This window comes from Phasianus colchicus, chromosome 36, assembly GCF_987193195.1.
Source record: "Phasianus colchicus chromosome 36, bPhaCol1.hap1.1, whole genome shotgun sequence".
In the NCBI taxonomy this organism is placed as follows: domain Eukaryota; kingdom Metazoa; phylum Chordata; class Aves; order Galliformes; family Phasianidae; genus Phasianus; species Phasianus colchicus.
The window spans coordinates 2266952-2282886 of record NC_143471.1 but is presented as its reverse complement, the minus strand read 5'-3'; the positions used below and the strand labels follow the sequence as shown (position 1 = coordinate 2282886).

Here is a 15935-nt window from a genome sequence, read left to right as displayed (position 1 = left end):
TGACACGTTGTGGTTCCCCCCCCCCCAGGCCACCAGGAGAACAACAACTTCTGCTCGGTGAACATCAACATCGGGCCCGGCGACTGCGAGTGGTTCGCGGTGCACGAGCACTACTGGGAAACCATCTCCGCCTTCTGCGACAAGTGCGGCCAATGGCAGCCGGGGGGCGGGGCTAATGGGGGGGCTGCGGCCAATGGGAAGCGGGGGGGCGGGGATAACGGGGGGGCTGCGGCCAATGGCAGCCGGGAGGCGGGGATGAAGGAGGGGGTGTGGCTAATGGGAACCGGGGGTGGGGATAACGGGGGGGCTGCGGCCAATGGGAACCGGGGGGGTGGGGATAAGGGGGGGACTGCGGCCAATGGCAGCAAGGAGGCGGGGATGAAGGAGGGGGTGTGGCTAATGGGAACCGGGGGTGGGGATAACGGGGGGGCTGCGGCCAATGGGAACCGAGGGGGCGGGGATAAAGGAGGGGCTGCGGCCAATGGCAGCCGGGAGGCGGGGATAAAGGAGGGGGTGTGGCTAATGGGAACTGGGGGGCGGGGCTAATGGAGGGGGGCAGCAAATGGGAACGGGGGGCGGGGCTAAGGGAGGGGGTGGCCAATGGAATGAGGGTTGGGGTAACAGGGGGGCTGTGGTCAATGCAAATGGGGCGGGGCTAAGGGAGGGGGTGTGGTCAATGGGAATGGGGGCGGGGCTAAGGGAGGGGGTGCGGACAATGGAAGGGGGCGGGGCTAAAGGAGGGGGTGCGGCTTATGGGAAGGGGGTGGGGCTGATGGGGTGTGGTCAATTGGAAAGGGGCGGGGCTAACGGAGGGGGTGTGGTCAATGGGGAGGGGGGCGGCCAATGGAATGGGGGGCGGGGCTAACGGAGGGGTGTGGTCAATAGGAAGGAGGGCGGCCAATCGAATGGGGGGCGGGGCTAAGGGAGGGGGTGTAACCAATGGAATGGGGGGTGGGGCTAACGGGGGGGTGTGGTCAATGGGAAGGGAAGCCGCCAATGGAATGGGGGGCGGGGCTAACGGAGGAGGACAGCCAATGGAATGGGGGATAGGGCTAACGGAGGGGGTGTGGTCAATGGGATTGGGGGGCGGGGCTAACGGAGGGGTGCAGCCAATGGATTGGGGGCGGGGATAACGGAGGGGATGTGACCAATGGGAACGGGGGGCGGGGCTAAGGGAGGGGTTGGCCAATGGAATGAGGGTTGGGGTAACAGGGGGGCTGTGGTCAATGCAAATGGGGCGGGGCTAAGGGAGGGGGTGTGACCAATGGGAATGGGGGCGGGGCTAACGGAGGGGATGTGGTCAATTTGAAGGAGGAGGGGCTAACGGAGGGGGTGTAACCAATGGAATGGGGGGTGGGGCTAACGGAGGGGGTGTGGTCAATGGTAACGGGGGGCGGGGCTAACGGAGGGGTGTGGTCAATGCAAATGGGGCGGGGCTAAGGGAGGGGGTGGCCAATGGAATGAGGGTTGGGGTAACAGGGGGGCTGTGGTCAATGCAAATGGGGCGGGGCTAAGGGAGGGGGTGTGGTCAATGGGAATGGGGGCGGGGCTAAGGGAGGGGGTGCGGACAATGGAAGGGGGCGGGGCTAAAGGAGGGGGTGTGGTCAATTTGAAGGGGGAGGGGCTAAGGGAGGGGGTGTGGTCAGTGGGAAGGGGGTGGGGCTGATGGGGTGTGGTCAATTGGAAAGGGGCGGGGCTAACGGAGGGGGTGTGGTCAATGTTAACGGTGGGCGGGGCTAACGGAGGGGTGTGGTCAATGGGGAGGGGGGCGGCCAATGGAATGGGTGGCGGGGCTAACGGAGGGGTGTGGTCAATAGGAAGGAGGGCGGCCAATCGAATGGGGGGCGGGACTAAGGGAGGGGGTGTAACCAATGGAATGGGGGGTGGGGCTAACGGGGGGGTGTGGTCAATGGGAAGGGAAGCCACCAATGGGATGGGGGGCGGGGCTAACGGAGGAGGACAGCCAATGGATTGGGGGCGGGGATAACGGAGGGGATGTGACCAATGGGAACGGGGGGCGGGGCTATGGGTGGGGGTGGCCAATGGAATGAGGGTTGGGGGTAACAGGGGGGCTGTGGTCAATGCAAATGGGGCGGGGCTAAGGGAGGGGGTGTGGTCAATGGGAATGGGGGCGGGGCTAAGGGAGGGGGTGTGGTCAATGGGAATGGGGGCGGGGCTAAGGGAGGGGGTGCGGACAATGGAAGGGGGCGGGGCTAAAGGAGGGGGTGCGGCTTATGGGAAGGGGGTGGGGCTGATGGGGTGTGGTCAATTGGAAAGGGGCGGGGCTAAGGGAGGGGGTGTGGTCAATGGGGAGGGGGGCGGCCAATGGAATGGGGGGCGGGGCTAACGGAGGGGTGTGGTCAATAGGAAGGAGGGCGGCCAATCGAATGGGGGGCGGGGCTAAGGGAGGGGGTGTAACCAATGGAATGGGGGGTGGGGCTAACGGGGGGGTGTGGTCAATGGGAAGGGAAGCCGCCAATGGAATGGGGGGCGGGGCGAACGGAGGAGGACAGCCAATGGAATGGGGGATAGGGCTAACGGAGGGGGTGTGGTCAATGGGATTGGGGGGCGGGGCTAACGGAGGGGTGCAGCCAATGGATTGGGGGCGGGGATAACGGAGGGGATGTGACCAATGGGAACGGGGGGCGGGGCTAAGGGAGGGGTTGGCCAATGGAATGAGGGTTGGGGTAACAGGGGGGCTGTGGTCAATGCAAATGGGGCGGGGCTAAGGGAGGGGGTGTGACCAATGGGAATGGGGGCGGGGCTAACGGAGGGGATGTGGTCAATTTGAAGGGGGAGGGGCTAACGGAGGGGGTGTAACCAATGGAATGGGGGGTGGGGCTAACGGAGGGGGTGTGGTCAATGGTAACGGGGGGCGGGGCTAACGGAGGGGTGTGGTCAATGCAAATGGGGCGGGGCTAAGGGAGGGGGTGTGGTCAATGGAATGGGGGGCGGGGCTAACGGAGGAGGACAGCCAATGGAATGGGGGATAGGGCTAACGGAGGGGGTGTGGTCAATGGGAAGGGAAGCCGCCAATGGAATGGGGGGCGGGGCTAACGGAGGGGGTGTAACCAATGGAATGGGGGATAGGGCTAACGGAGGGGGTGTGGTCAATGGGAATGGGGGCGGGGCTAAAGGAGGGGCTGCAGCCAATGGGAAGGGGCCGTTCCCATTGCCCCGCCCCCCCCCCCCCCCCCGCAGGCACGGCGTGGATTACCTGACGGGCTCGTGGTGGCCCATCCTGGAGGACCTGTACCGCTCCAACATCCCGGTGTACCGCTTCATCCAGCGCCCCGGAGACCTGGTGTGGATCAACGCCGGCACCGTGCACTGGGTGCAGGCCACCGGCTGGTGCAACAACATCGCGTGGAACGTCGGGCCGCTCACCGGTGAGGGGGGGGGGAGCAAGGGGTGGGGGGGGGGAGGGGGGGAGTGGGGGGGGGGGGATGATGATGGGGGTGATGATGGGGTGGGGGAGATGATGAAGTGGGGATGGGGGTGGCCATGGGAGTGGCTGTGGGGTGGGGGTGATGATGGGGTGGGGGTGATGAGGGGGTGGGGGTGATGAGGGGGTGGGGGTGATGAGGGGGTGGGGGTGATGATGGGGGTGATGATGGGGTGGGGGTGATGAGGGGGTGGGGGTGATGATGGGGGTGATGATGGGGTGGGGGAGATGATGAAGTGGGGGTGGGGGTGGCCATGGGAGTGGCTGTGGGGTGGGGTGATGATGGGGTGGGGGTGATGAGGGGGTGGGGGTGATGATGGAGGTGATGATATGGTGGGGGTGATGAGGGGGTGGGGGTGATGATGGAGGTGGCTGTGGGGTGGGGGTGATGATGGGGTGGGGGTGATGATGGAGGTGGCTGTGGGGTGGGGGTGATGATGGGGTGGGGGTGATGAGGGGGTGGGGGTGATGATGGGGGTGATGCTGGGGTGGGGGAGATGATGATGTGGGGGTGGGGGTGGCCATGGGAGTGGCTGTGGGGTGGGGGTGATGAGGGGGTGGGGGTGATGATGGGGTGGGGGTGATGATGGGGGTGATGATGGGGTGGCAGTGATGAGGGGGTGGGGGTGATGATGGGGGTGGCTGTGGGGTGGGGGTGATGATGGGGTGGGGGTGACCATGGGGTGGGGGTGATGATGGGGTGGGGGTGATGAGGGGGTGGGGGTGATAATGGGGGTGGCTGTGGGGTGGGGGTGATGATGGGGGTGGCTGTGGGGTGGGGGTGGTGATGGGGTGGGGGAGGTCGTGGGTTGAGGGTGACCATGGGGTGGGGGAGGTCGTGGGGTGGGGGTGATGATGGGGTGGGGGAGGTCATGGGTTGAGGGTGACCATGGGGTGGGGGAGGTTATGGGGTGGGAGTGATGATGGGGTGGGGGGCGATGATGGAGTGGGGGTGGCCATGGGGTGGGGGTGATGATGGGGTGGGGGAGGTCATGGGTTGAGGGTGACCATGGGGTGGGAGAGGTTATGGGGTGGGAGTGATGATGGGGTGGGGGTGGGGGTGGCCATGGGGTGGGGGTGGCGATGGGCTGGGGGTGCTGATGGGGGGGTGGCCGTGGCGGGGGGGTGACGCCGTCCCCGTCGTCCCTCAGCCTATCAGTACCAGCTGGCCTTGGAGCGCTACGAGTGGAACGAGGTGAAGAACGTGAAATCCATCGTGCCCATGATCCACGTCTCCTGGAACGTGGCGCGGACCGTCAAGATCAGCGACCCCGACCTCTACAAGATGATCAAGTGAGGGTGGGACGGACGGCGGGACGGGGGACGGACAGGGGGACGGGGGACGGGCGGAGGGATGGGGGACGGACAGTGGGATGGGGGATGGACAGAGGGACGGGGGATGGATGGAGGGATGGGGGATGGACAGAGGGATGGGGGATGGACAGAGGGACGGGGGATGGACGGAGGGATGGGGGATGGACGGAGGGATGGGGGATGGACAGTGGGATGGGGGATGGACAGAGGGACAGGGGATGGATGGAGGGATGGGGGATGGATGGAGGGATGGGGGATGGACAGTGGGATGGGGGATGGATGGAGGGATGGGGATGGACAGAGGGATGGGGGATGGATGGAGGGATGGGGGATGGACGGAGGGATGGGGGATGGACAGTGGGATGGGGGATGGACAGAGGGACAGGGGATGGATGGAGGGATGGGGGATGGATGGAGGGATGGGGGATGGACAGAAGGATGGGGGATGGACAGTGGGATGGGGGATGGACAGGGGGATGGGGGATGGATGGAGGGATGGGGGATGGATGGGGGGACGGGGGACGGGCAGAGGGATGGGGGATGGACAGAGGGACAGGGGATGGATGGAGGGATGGGGGATGGATGGAGGGATGGGGGATGGACAGTGGGATGGGGGATGGACAGCAGGACGGGGCAGTGGGAGGACAGAAGGGTGGGGGGACAGCAGGACAGAGGGACGGAGGAACAGCAGGACAGGGGGACAGCAGGACAGGGGCGTGGGGGGACAGGAGGACGGGGACAGCAGGACAGCAGGACGGAGGGATGGGGGACAGCGGGACAGAGGGATCAGGGGACAGCAGGCCGGCAGGCCAGAGGGATGGGGGGACAGCAGGACAGACAGATGGGGGACAGCGGGACAGGGGGACAGCAGGCCTGAGGGATCTGGGGAGAGTAGGACAGCAGGACAGAGGGATGGGGGGATGGCAGGACAGCGGGACAGGGGGACAGCAGGCCTGAGGGATCTGGGGAGAGTAGGACAGCAGGACAGAGGGATGGGGGGATGGCAGGACAGGGGGACAGGTGGACGGCAGGACAGGAGGACAGAGGGATGGGGGGACGGCAGGACAGAGGGACGGGGGGGCAGCAGGACAGGGGGATGGGGGAACATCAGGACAGCGGGACAGACGGATGGGGGAACATCAGGACAGTGGGACAGAGGGATGGGGGGACAGCAGGACAGAGGGACGAGGGGACGGCAGGACAGAAGGACAGGGGTCATGGCAGGACAGGGGGATGGGAGGACAGCAGGACAGAGGGATGGGGGGACGGCAGGACAGGGGGACGGCAGGACGGCAGGACAGAGGGATGGGGGGACGGCAGGACAGAGGGACGGGGGGACGGCAGGACAGGGGGATGGGGGGACGGCAGGACAGAGGGACGGGGGGACGGCAGGACAGTGGGACAGACGGATGGGGGGACAGCAGGCCAGCAGGACAGAAGGATGGGGGGATGGCAAGACAGTGGGACGGCAGGACAGGGGGACGGGGGGATGGCAGGACAGCAGGACAGAGGGATGGGGGGACAGCAGGCCAGAGGGACGAGGGGACGGCAGGACAGAAGGACGGGGGTCATGGCAGGACAGGGGGATGGGGGGACAGCAGGACAGAGGGACGGGGGGACAGCAGGCCAGCAGGACAGAAGGATGGGGGGACGGCAGGACAGAGGGACGGGGGGATGGCAGGACAGGGGGGCGGGGGGACGGCAGGACAGGGGGACGGGGGGACGGCAGGACAGGGGGACAGCAGGACAGGGGGACGAGGGGACGGCAGGACAGAGGGACGGGGGTCATGGCAGGACAGGGGGATGGGGGGACAGCAGGCCAGCAGGATAGGGGGACGGGGGGACGGCAGGACAGGGGGACGGGGGGACGGCAGGACAGGGGGACAGAGGGATGGGGGGACAGCAGGACAGAAGGACGGGGGGACAGCAGGACAGGGGGACACGGCGGCGGTGCCGTTGCAGGTACTGCCTGATGCAGTCCATCAAGCACTGCCAGGTGCAGCGCGAGAGTTTGGTGCGCGCCGGGAAGAAAATCGCCTACCAGGGCCGGGTGAAGGACGAGCCGGCCTATTACTGCAACGAGTGTGATGTGAGTGCTGCGGGCCGGGGGGGCTGGGGGGGCTGGGGGGGGGTGGTGGTGGTGGCATCGTCCTCACCGGAGCTCTTGGTGTGGTGGTGGAGGCGGCGCTGGGCTCGGGTTGGGTTTGGCTGCGGTGTGTCTGGGGTCGTGGCGTTGGGTTGGTTGTGGTTGAGGTCATGGTGAGGGCTGGGGGGGTCACAGCCACAGCATCAAATCATTTGGGCTGTGGTCTTGGTGTGGTCATGGCTGTGGTGTTGGGTTGGCTGTGGTTGTGGTCATGGTGAGGGCTGGGGGGGTCATGGCTGCAGTGTTGGGTCATTTTGGCTGTGGTCTTGGTGTGGTCATGGCTGTTGCCTTGGTTGGGGTCTTGGCTGGGATCTTGGCATGGTCATGGCCATGGTTGTGGCGGTGGTCTTGGTGTGGTCATGGCTGTGGCATTGGGTTGGCTGTGGTTGTGGTCATGGTGAGGGCTGGGGGGTCATGGCTGCAGTGTTGGGTCAGTTTGGCTGTGGTCTTGGTGTGGTCATGGCTGTGGCATTGGTTGGGGTCTTGGTTGGGGTCTTGGCATGGTCTTGGCATGGTTGTGGCTGTGGTCTTGGTGTGGTCATGGCTGTGGCATTGGGTTGGCTGTGGTTGTGGTCATGGTGAGGGCTGGGGGGTCACGGCTGCAGTGTTGGGTCAGTTTGGCTGTGGTCTTGGTGTGGTCATGGCTGTGGCATTGGTTGGGGTCTTGGTTGGGGTCTTGGCATGGTTGTGGTCGTGGTCTTGGTGTGGTCATGGCTGTGGCATTGGGTTGGCTGTGGTTGTGGTCATGGTGAGGGCTGGGGGGTCACGGCTGCAGTGTTGGGTCAGTTTGGCTGTGGTCTTGGTGTGGTCATGGCTGTGGCATTGGTTGGGGTCTTGGTTGGGGTCTTGGCATGGTTGTGGTCGTGGTCTTGGTGTGGTCATGGCCGTGGTGTTGGGTTGGCTGTGGTTGTGGTCATGGTGAGGGCTGGGGGGTCACGGCTGCAGTGTTGGGTCAGTTTGGCTGTGGTCTTGGTGTGGTCATGGCTGTTGCCTTGGTTGGGGTCTTGGCTGGGGTCTTGGCATGGTCATGGCCATGGTTGTGGTCGTGGTCTTGGTGTGGTCATGGCTGTGGCATTGGCTGTGGTCTTGGCATGGTCTTGGCATGGTTGTGGCCGTGGTCTTGGTGTGGTCATGGCCATGGTGTTGGGTTGGTTGTGGTTGAGGTCATGGTGAGGGCTGGGGGGGTCACAGCCACAGCATCAAATCATTTGGGCTGTGGTCTTGGTGTGGTCATGGCTGTGGCATTGGTTGGGGTCTTGGTATGGTTTTGGCATGGTTGTGGCTGTGGTCTTGGTGTGGTCATGGCTGTGGCATTGGTTGGGGTCTTGGAATGGTCTTGGCATGGTTGTGGCTGTGGTCTTGGTGTGGTCATGGCTGTGGTGTTGGGTTGGTTGTGGTTGAGGTCATGGTGAGGGCTGGGGGGTCATGGCTGCAGTGTTGGGTCATTTGGGCTGTGGTCTTGGTGTGGTCATGGCTGTGGCATTGGCTGGACATGGGGACCCAATGGGAAATGGAGGACCCCAAAGGGAAATGGGGACCCCAATGGGACATGAAGGACCCCAATGGGAAATGGATGACCCCAATGGGACATAGGGGACCCCAGTGGGAAATGCAGACCCCAAAGGGCCACGGGGACCCCGAAGGGAGATGCAGACCCCAAAGGGAAATGGAGGACCCCAATGGGAATTGGTTGACCCCAATGGGAAGTGGATGACCCCAATGGGACATAGGGGACCCCAGTGGGAAATGGATGACCCCAATGGGAAATGGGGACCCCAATGGGAATTGGTTGACCCCAATGGGACGTGGATGACCCCAATGGGACATCGGGGACCCCAATGGGAAATGGATGACCCCAATGGGACATGGGGACCCCAATGGGAATTGGTTGACCCCAATGGGACGTGGATGACCCCAATGGGACATAGGGGACCCCAGTGGGTCATGGAGGACCCCAGTGGGACATAGGGGACCCCAGTGGGAAATGGATGACCCCAGTGGGAATTGGTTGACCCCAATGGGACATCGGGGACCCCAGTGGGAAATGGAGGACCCCAATGGGACATAGGGGACCCCAATGGGATGTGGATGACCCCAATGGGAAGTGGATGATCCCAAAGGGAAATGGAGGACCCCAATGGGAAATGGATGACCCCAATGGGACATCGGGGACCCCAGTGGGAAATGGATGACCCCAAACGGAAATGGATGACCCCAGTGGGACATGGATGACCCCACTGGGACATTGGGGACCCCAGTGGGACATGGATGATCCCAATGGGAAATGGATGACCCCAATGGGAAATGGATGACCCCAATGGGACATCGGGGACCCCAATGGGAATTGGTTGACCCCAGTGGGACATCGGGGACCCCAGTGGGAAATGGATGACCCCAATGGGACATAGGGGACCCCAATGGGATGTGGATGACCCCAATGGGAAGTGGATGATCCCAATGGGACATCGGGGACCCCAGTGGGAATTGGTTGACCCCAATGGGAAGTGGATGACCCCAATGGGACATGGATGACCCCAATGGGACATCGGGGACCCCAGTGGGAAATGGATGACCCCAGTGGGAAATGGATGACCCCAATGGGACATCGGGGACCCCAGTGGGAAATGCAGACCCCGAAGGGCCCCGGGGACCCCGTTGTTGCGCGGGGGCGGGGCGGGTGCCGCTGCCGTGGGTGCGCGTGGCGCCGCAGGAGCCGTGCTGTGCCGCAGGTGGAGGTGTTCAACATCCTCTTCGTGACCAGCGAGAGCGGCGGGCGCAACACCTACCTGGTGCACTGCGAGGGCTGCGCCCGGCGCCGCAGCTCCGCGCTGCACGGCGTCGTGGTGCTGGAGCAGTACAAGACCGAGGAGCTGATGAGCATCTATGACGGATTCACGCTGGTGAGTGGGGCACCGACATATGGGGCAGCACGGACATATGGGGCAGTATGGCTCTATAGGGACAGTATGGCTCTATAGGGACAGCATGGCCATATGGGGCAGTACAGCCATATAGGGATAGCATAGATGTATAGGAGCTGATGAGCATCTATGATGGCTTCATGCTGGTGAGTGGGGCACAGACATATGGGGCAGCACGGACATATGGGGACAGCATGGCCATATGGGGACAGCATGGCCATATGGGGTAGTATGGCCATATGGGGCAGTATGGGTATATGGGGCAGTATGGGTATATGGGGCAGTATGGCCATATGGGGCAGCACGGCCATATGGGGCAGTATGGTTCTATAGGGACAGTATGGCCATATGGGGCAGTACAGCCATATAGGGACAGCATGGCTCTATAGGAGCTGATGAGCATCTATGATGGATTCACGCTGGTGAGTGGGGCACCGACATATGGGGCAGTATGGGTATATGGGGCAGTACGGCCATATGGGGCAGCATGGCTCTATAGGAGCTGATGAGCATCTATGACGGATTCACGCTGGTGAGTGGGGCACCGACATATGGGGCAGTATGGCCATATGGGGCAGCACGACCATAAGGGGCAGTACGGCCATATGGGGCAGTATGGCTCTATAGGAGCTGATGAGCATCTATGATGGATTCACGCTGGTGAGTGGGGCACCGATATATGGGGCAGTATGGGTATATGGGGCAGTATGGCTCTATAGGGACAGCATGGCCATAGAGGAGCTGATGAGCATCTATGATGGATTCACGCTGGTGAGTGGGGCACCGACATATGGGGCAGCATGGCCATATGGGGCAGTATGGGTATATGGGGCAGTATGGGTATATGGGGCAGTATGGCTGCATAGGGACAGCATGGCCATATAGGGACAGCATGGCTCTATAGGAGCTGATGAGCATCTATGATGGCTTCACGCTGGTGAGTGGGGGTGTGGACATATGGGGCAGCATGGACATATGGGGCAGTATGGGTATATGGGGCAGTATGGCTATATGGGGCAGCACAGCCATATGGGGACAGCATGGCCACAGAGGAGCTGATGAGCATCTACAACGGATTCACGCTGGTGAGTGGGGGCATGGCCCTATAGGGCAGCACGGCCATATGGGGCAGTATGGCTCTATAGGGACAGCACGGGTATATGGGGCAGTACGGCCATATAGGGACAGCATGGCTCTATAGAAGCTGATGAGCATCTATGATGGCTTCACGCTGGTGAGTGGGGCACGGCCATATGGGGCAGCACGGCCATATGGGGCAGTATGGCCATATGGGGCAGTATGGCCATATGGGGCAGTATGGGTATATGGGGCAGTACGGCCATATGGGGACAGCATGGCTCTATAGGGACAGCATGGCCATATGGGGCAGTATGGCTCTATAGGAGCTGATGAGCATCTATGATGGCTTCATGCTGGTGAGTGGGGCACAGACATATGGGGACAGCATGGCCATATGGGGTAGTATGGCCATATGGGGCAGTATGGGTATATGGGGCAGTATGGGTATATGGGGCAGTACAGCCATATAGGGACAGCATGGCTCTATAGGAGCTGATGAGCATCTATGATGGATTCACGCTGGTGAGTGGGGGCACGGCCCTATAGGGCAGCATGGCCATATGGGGCAGCACGGCCATATGGGGCAGCATGGCCATATGGGGCAGTATGGCTCTATAGGGACAGCACGGCCATAAGGGGCAGTACGGCCATATAGGGACAGCATGGCCATATAGGAGCTGTTGAGCATCTATGACGGATTCACACTGGTGAGTGGGGGCACGGCCCTATAGGGACAGCATGGCCATATGGGGCAGTATGGCTCTATAGGGACAGCACGGCCATATGGGGCAGTATGGCCCTATAGGGCAGCATGGCCATATGGGGCAGTATGGCCCTATAGGGACAGCACGGCCATATGGGGCAGTATGGCTCTATAGGGACAGCACGGCCATATAGGGACACTGCAGCCATATAGGGACAGCCATGTGGGGACAGCCAATGTGGGGTCACCAACATGGGGTCACCTGTGGGACCCCCAACATTGGGACCCCCAACATTGCGACCCCAAAATGGGGTCACCCATGGGCCCCCCACCATTGGGCCCCCCACCATTGGGACTCCCAAAATGGGGTCACCCATGGGAACCCCAACATTGGGACCCCCATCATTGGGACCCCTAACATGGGGTCACCCATGGGCCCCCCACCATTGGGACCCCCAGCATTGGGACCCCCAAAATGGGGTCACTCATGGGACCCCCCACCATTTCGACCCCCAAAATGGGGTCACCCATGGGAACCCCAACATTGGGACCCCCAGCATTGGGACCCCCAAAATATGGTCACCTGTGGGACCCCCACCATTAGGACCCCCAAAATGGGGTCACACATGGGACCCCCACCATTGGGGCCCTCACCAATGGGACCCCCAAAATGGGGTCACCCGTGAGACCCCCAACATTGGGACCCCCACCATTGGGACCTCCAAAATGGGGTCACTCATGGGACCCCCACCATTGGGACCCCCACCATTGGGACCCCCATCATTGGGACCCCTAACATGGGGTCACCCATGGGACCCCCCACCATTGGGACCCCCACCAATGGGACCCCCACCCATGGGCCCCCCACCATTGGGCCCCCCACCATTGGGACCCCCACCATTGGGACCCTCAAAATGGGGTGACCCATGGGCCCCCCACCATTGGGCCCCCCACCATTAGGACCCCCAAAATGGGGTCACACATGGGACCCCCACCATTGGGCCCCCACCATTGGGACCCCCAGAATGGGGTCACCATTGGAACCCCCAGCATTGGGACCCCCATCATTGGGACCCCCACCCATGGGCCCCCCACCATTGGGACCCCCACCATTGGGAACTCCAAAATGGGGTGACCCATGGGCCCCCCACCATTGGGCCCCCCACTATTGGGACCTCCAAAATGGGGTGACCCATGGGCCCCCCACCATTGGGCCCCCCACTATTGGGACCCCCAAAATGGGGTCACCCATGGGACCCCCACCATTGGGACCCCCACCATTGGGAACTCCAAAATGGGGTCACCCATGGGACCCCCACCATTGGGCCCCCCACCATTGGGACCCCCACCATTGGGAACTCCAAAATGGGGTCACCCATGGGACCTCCACCATTGGGACCCCCACCATTGGGACCCCCACCCATGGGCCCCCCAGCATTGGGACCCCCGCCATATGGACCCCTAAAATGCCCCCCACCATTGGGACCCCCGAAAACGTGGTGACCCATGGGACCCCCACTATTGGGACCCCCAAAATGGGGTCACTCATGGGACCCCCAGCATTGGGACCCCCAGCATTGGGACCCCCAAAATGGGGTCACTCATGGGACCTCCACCATTGGGCCCCCCACCATTGGGACCCCCACCATTGGGACCCCCATCATTGGGACCCCTAACATGGTGTCACCCATGGGCCCCCCACCATTGGGACCCCCAAAATATGGTCACCTGTGGGACCCCCACCATTAGGACCCCCAAAATGGGGTCACCCATGGGACCCCCACCATTGGGACCCCCACCATTGGGATCCCCAAAATGGGGTGACCCATGGGACCCCCACCGTTGGGACCCCCAAAATGGGGTCACCCATGGGACCCCCGCCATTGGGCCCCCCACCATTGGGACCCCCACCCATGGGCCCCCCACCATTGGGACCCCCACCATTGGGACCCCTAAAATGCCCCCCACCATTGGGACCCCGAAAACGTGGTGACCCATGGGCCCCCCAACATTGCGACCCCCAAAATGGGGTCACTCATGGGACCCCCATCATTGGGACCCCCAGCATTGGGACCCCCAAAATGGGGTCACTCATGGGACCCCCACCATTGGGACCCCCAGCATTGGGACCCCCAAAATGGGGTCACTCATGGGACCCCCACCCATGGGCCCCCCACCATTGGGACCCCCGCCATATGGACCCCTAAAATGCCCCCCACCATTGGGACCCCCGAAAACGTGGTGACCCATGGGACCCCCACTATTGGGACCCCCAAAATGGGGTCACTCATGGGACCCCCAGCATTGGGACCCCCAGCATTGGGACCTCCAAAATGGGGTCACTCATGGGACCCCCATCATTGGGACCCCCACCCATGGGACCCCCATCATTGGGACCCCTAACATGGGGTCACCCATGGGCCCCCCACCATTGGGCCCCCCCACCATTGGGACCCCTACCATTGGGACCCCCACCATATGGACCCCCAAAATGGGGTCACCCATGGGTCCCCCACCATTGGGATCCCCATCATTGGGACCCCTAACATGGGGTCACCCATGGGTCCCCCACCATTGGGACCCCCACCATTGGGACCCCCAAAATGGGGTCACCTATGAGACCCCCACCATTGGGACCCCCACCATTGGGACCCCCAAAATGAGGTCACCCATGCGCCCCCCACCCATGGGCCCCCCCCCCATTGGGACCCCCCACCACATGCCCCCCCCCCTCGACCCCCCCTCATTTCCCCCTTTGTTGCAGGTGACATCTCCCAGCTCCAGATGAGGACGTGGGGACGGATCGCCCCCCCCCCCCCCCGGCCCCCCCCCGAACACTTTTCTAATTTATTCACGGAGAAAATCGACCCCCCCCCCCCCATCTCGACTCCCCCCCCCCCCCCCTCCCACCCCCCCCCCCAGGACCCCACTCTGAAAGCAGAGGTGGGGGGGGGGGGGCAGATGGACGGACGGACAGACGGACGGACACCGGATGGACTTTTTTTGGTTTTTTTTTTTGGGGGGGGGGGGAAAGGGGGGGGGTCGGCCAGGTGCAAAAAATGATGTTTTTATAAGAAATAATTGCTGCCCCCCCCCCTCCCCACACACTTTGCAAAATAGGGAGGGGGGGTCTTTCTGTTCCCCCCCCCCCCCGAGGAATTGGGGGGGGGGGTCCCCACTGACCGCCATTTTGTGGAATGGGGGGGGGGAGGGGGGTGTCTCAGTGCCCCCCCCCCATAATAATTCTTTTTTTTGGGGGGGGGGGGCGCTTCTCTCTGCCCCTCTCTCAACTCATGGGGGGGGGGGCTCCACATTTCCCCCCCCCCCCCCGGAGCATTAAGGGGGTGCTTCTGAGAAATGGGGGGGGGGGGGACGACAAGAAGGGACCCCCCCCCCATTAAAAAAAAAAAAAAAAAAGGGGGGGGGGGGGCGACGACGACCCCCCCCCCCGAAATTTCAACCAAAAATTACCCCCCCCTTGGGCACCTTCCCCCCTCCCCCACAGAACCCCCCCCCCCCAATTCCCGCAGTCTGGACCCGGGGGGGGGGGGCATTTTGGGGACCCCCCCCCCCGCCTCCCGCTGTTATTTTGGGGGGGGGGGACCAAATAACCCCCCCCGCCCCCCCCCCCCATCTGGACTCCCCCAACCCATGGTGCAAAGCGGGTGGGGGGGGGGTCCCCCTGGTGCTGCCCCCCTCCCCATAAAAAGGGGTTATTTGGGGGAGGGGGGTTTTTATGGGGTGCTGCCCCCCCCCCGCCCCCCCCCCCGCCGCCGCCTTTTTTAATTCTTTTTTGGGTTTTTTTTTTTTGTTTTTTTTGCCTCTTTTTTAATTTATACGCGAATTGCCGGGGGGGGGCGCTTTATTTATTGCGGGGGGGGGGGGGGGGGGGGCGGGGACAGCAACCCGTGCAAAGGGGGGGGGGGGGTCCCCATCACCTTCCCTCCCCCCCCCCCTCCTCCTCCTCCTGCCCCCCCCCCCCAAATTGGTGCTGGGCCCTGCGGCCCCCCCCCTCCTTTTCCCCCCCCCCCAAATCCCCCTTCCTCCCCCCCCCCCCCCCAAAGCCCCACTGTTGGGTTGGGGTCTGGGGGGGGGGTGGGGGGGGCTGGGGTTGTGCCCCCCCCCCTCGCCCCCCCCCCCGCGGCCACAGAAGCTATTTTGTACCTGAGATTAAATTAACTCGCACAGCACGGCTCTGTTTTGGGGGGGGGGGCATTTTTTTGGGGGGGGGGGGGGAGGGGAATTGGGGGGGGTCGTTGCTTTAGGAGGGAGGGGTTACTTTATTTTTGGGGGGGGGATTTGGGGGGGGGGAATTGGGGGGGGCAT

The 15935-nt window shown here is 63.1% G+C and overlaps 1 protein-coding gene across 1 annotated transcript in view; it reads left to right on the top strand.

Moving 5' to 3' along the window:
- Nucleotides 1-11959, top strand: part of LOC116240068 (lysine-specific demethylase 6B-like) — a 40157-nt gene extending 28198 nt beyond the window's left edge. The window contains exons 9-14 of the mRNA XM_090129344.1: nt 29-143; nt 3202-3389; nt 4597-4738; nt 6722-6848; nt 9635-9856; nt 10282-11959. Coding sequence (XP_089985470.1) covers nt 29-143; nt 3202-3389; nt 4597-4738; nt 6722-6848; nt 9635-9856; nt 10282-10332 — 845 coding nt within the window. The 3' untranslated portion in view covers nt 10333-11959. The remainder of the gene's footprint in view (nt 1-28; nt 144-3201; nt 3390-4596; nt 4739-6721; nt 6849-9634; nt 9857-10281) is intronic.
- Nucleotides 11960-15935: the final 3976 nt, after the last annotated feature.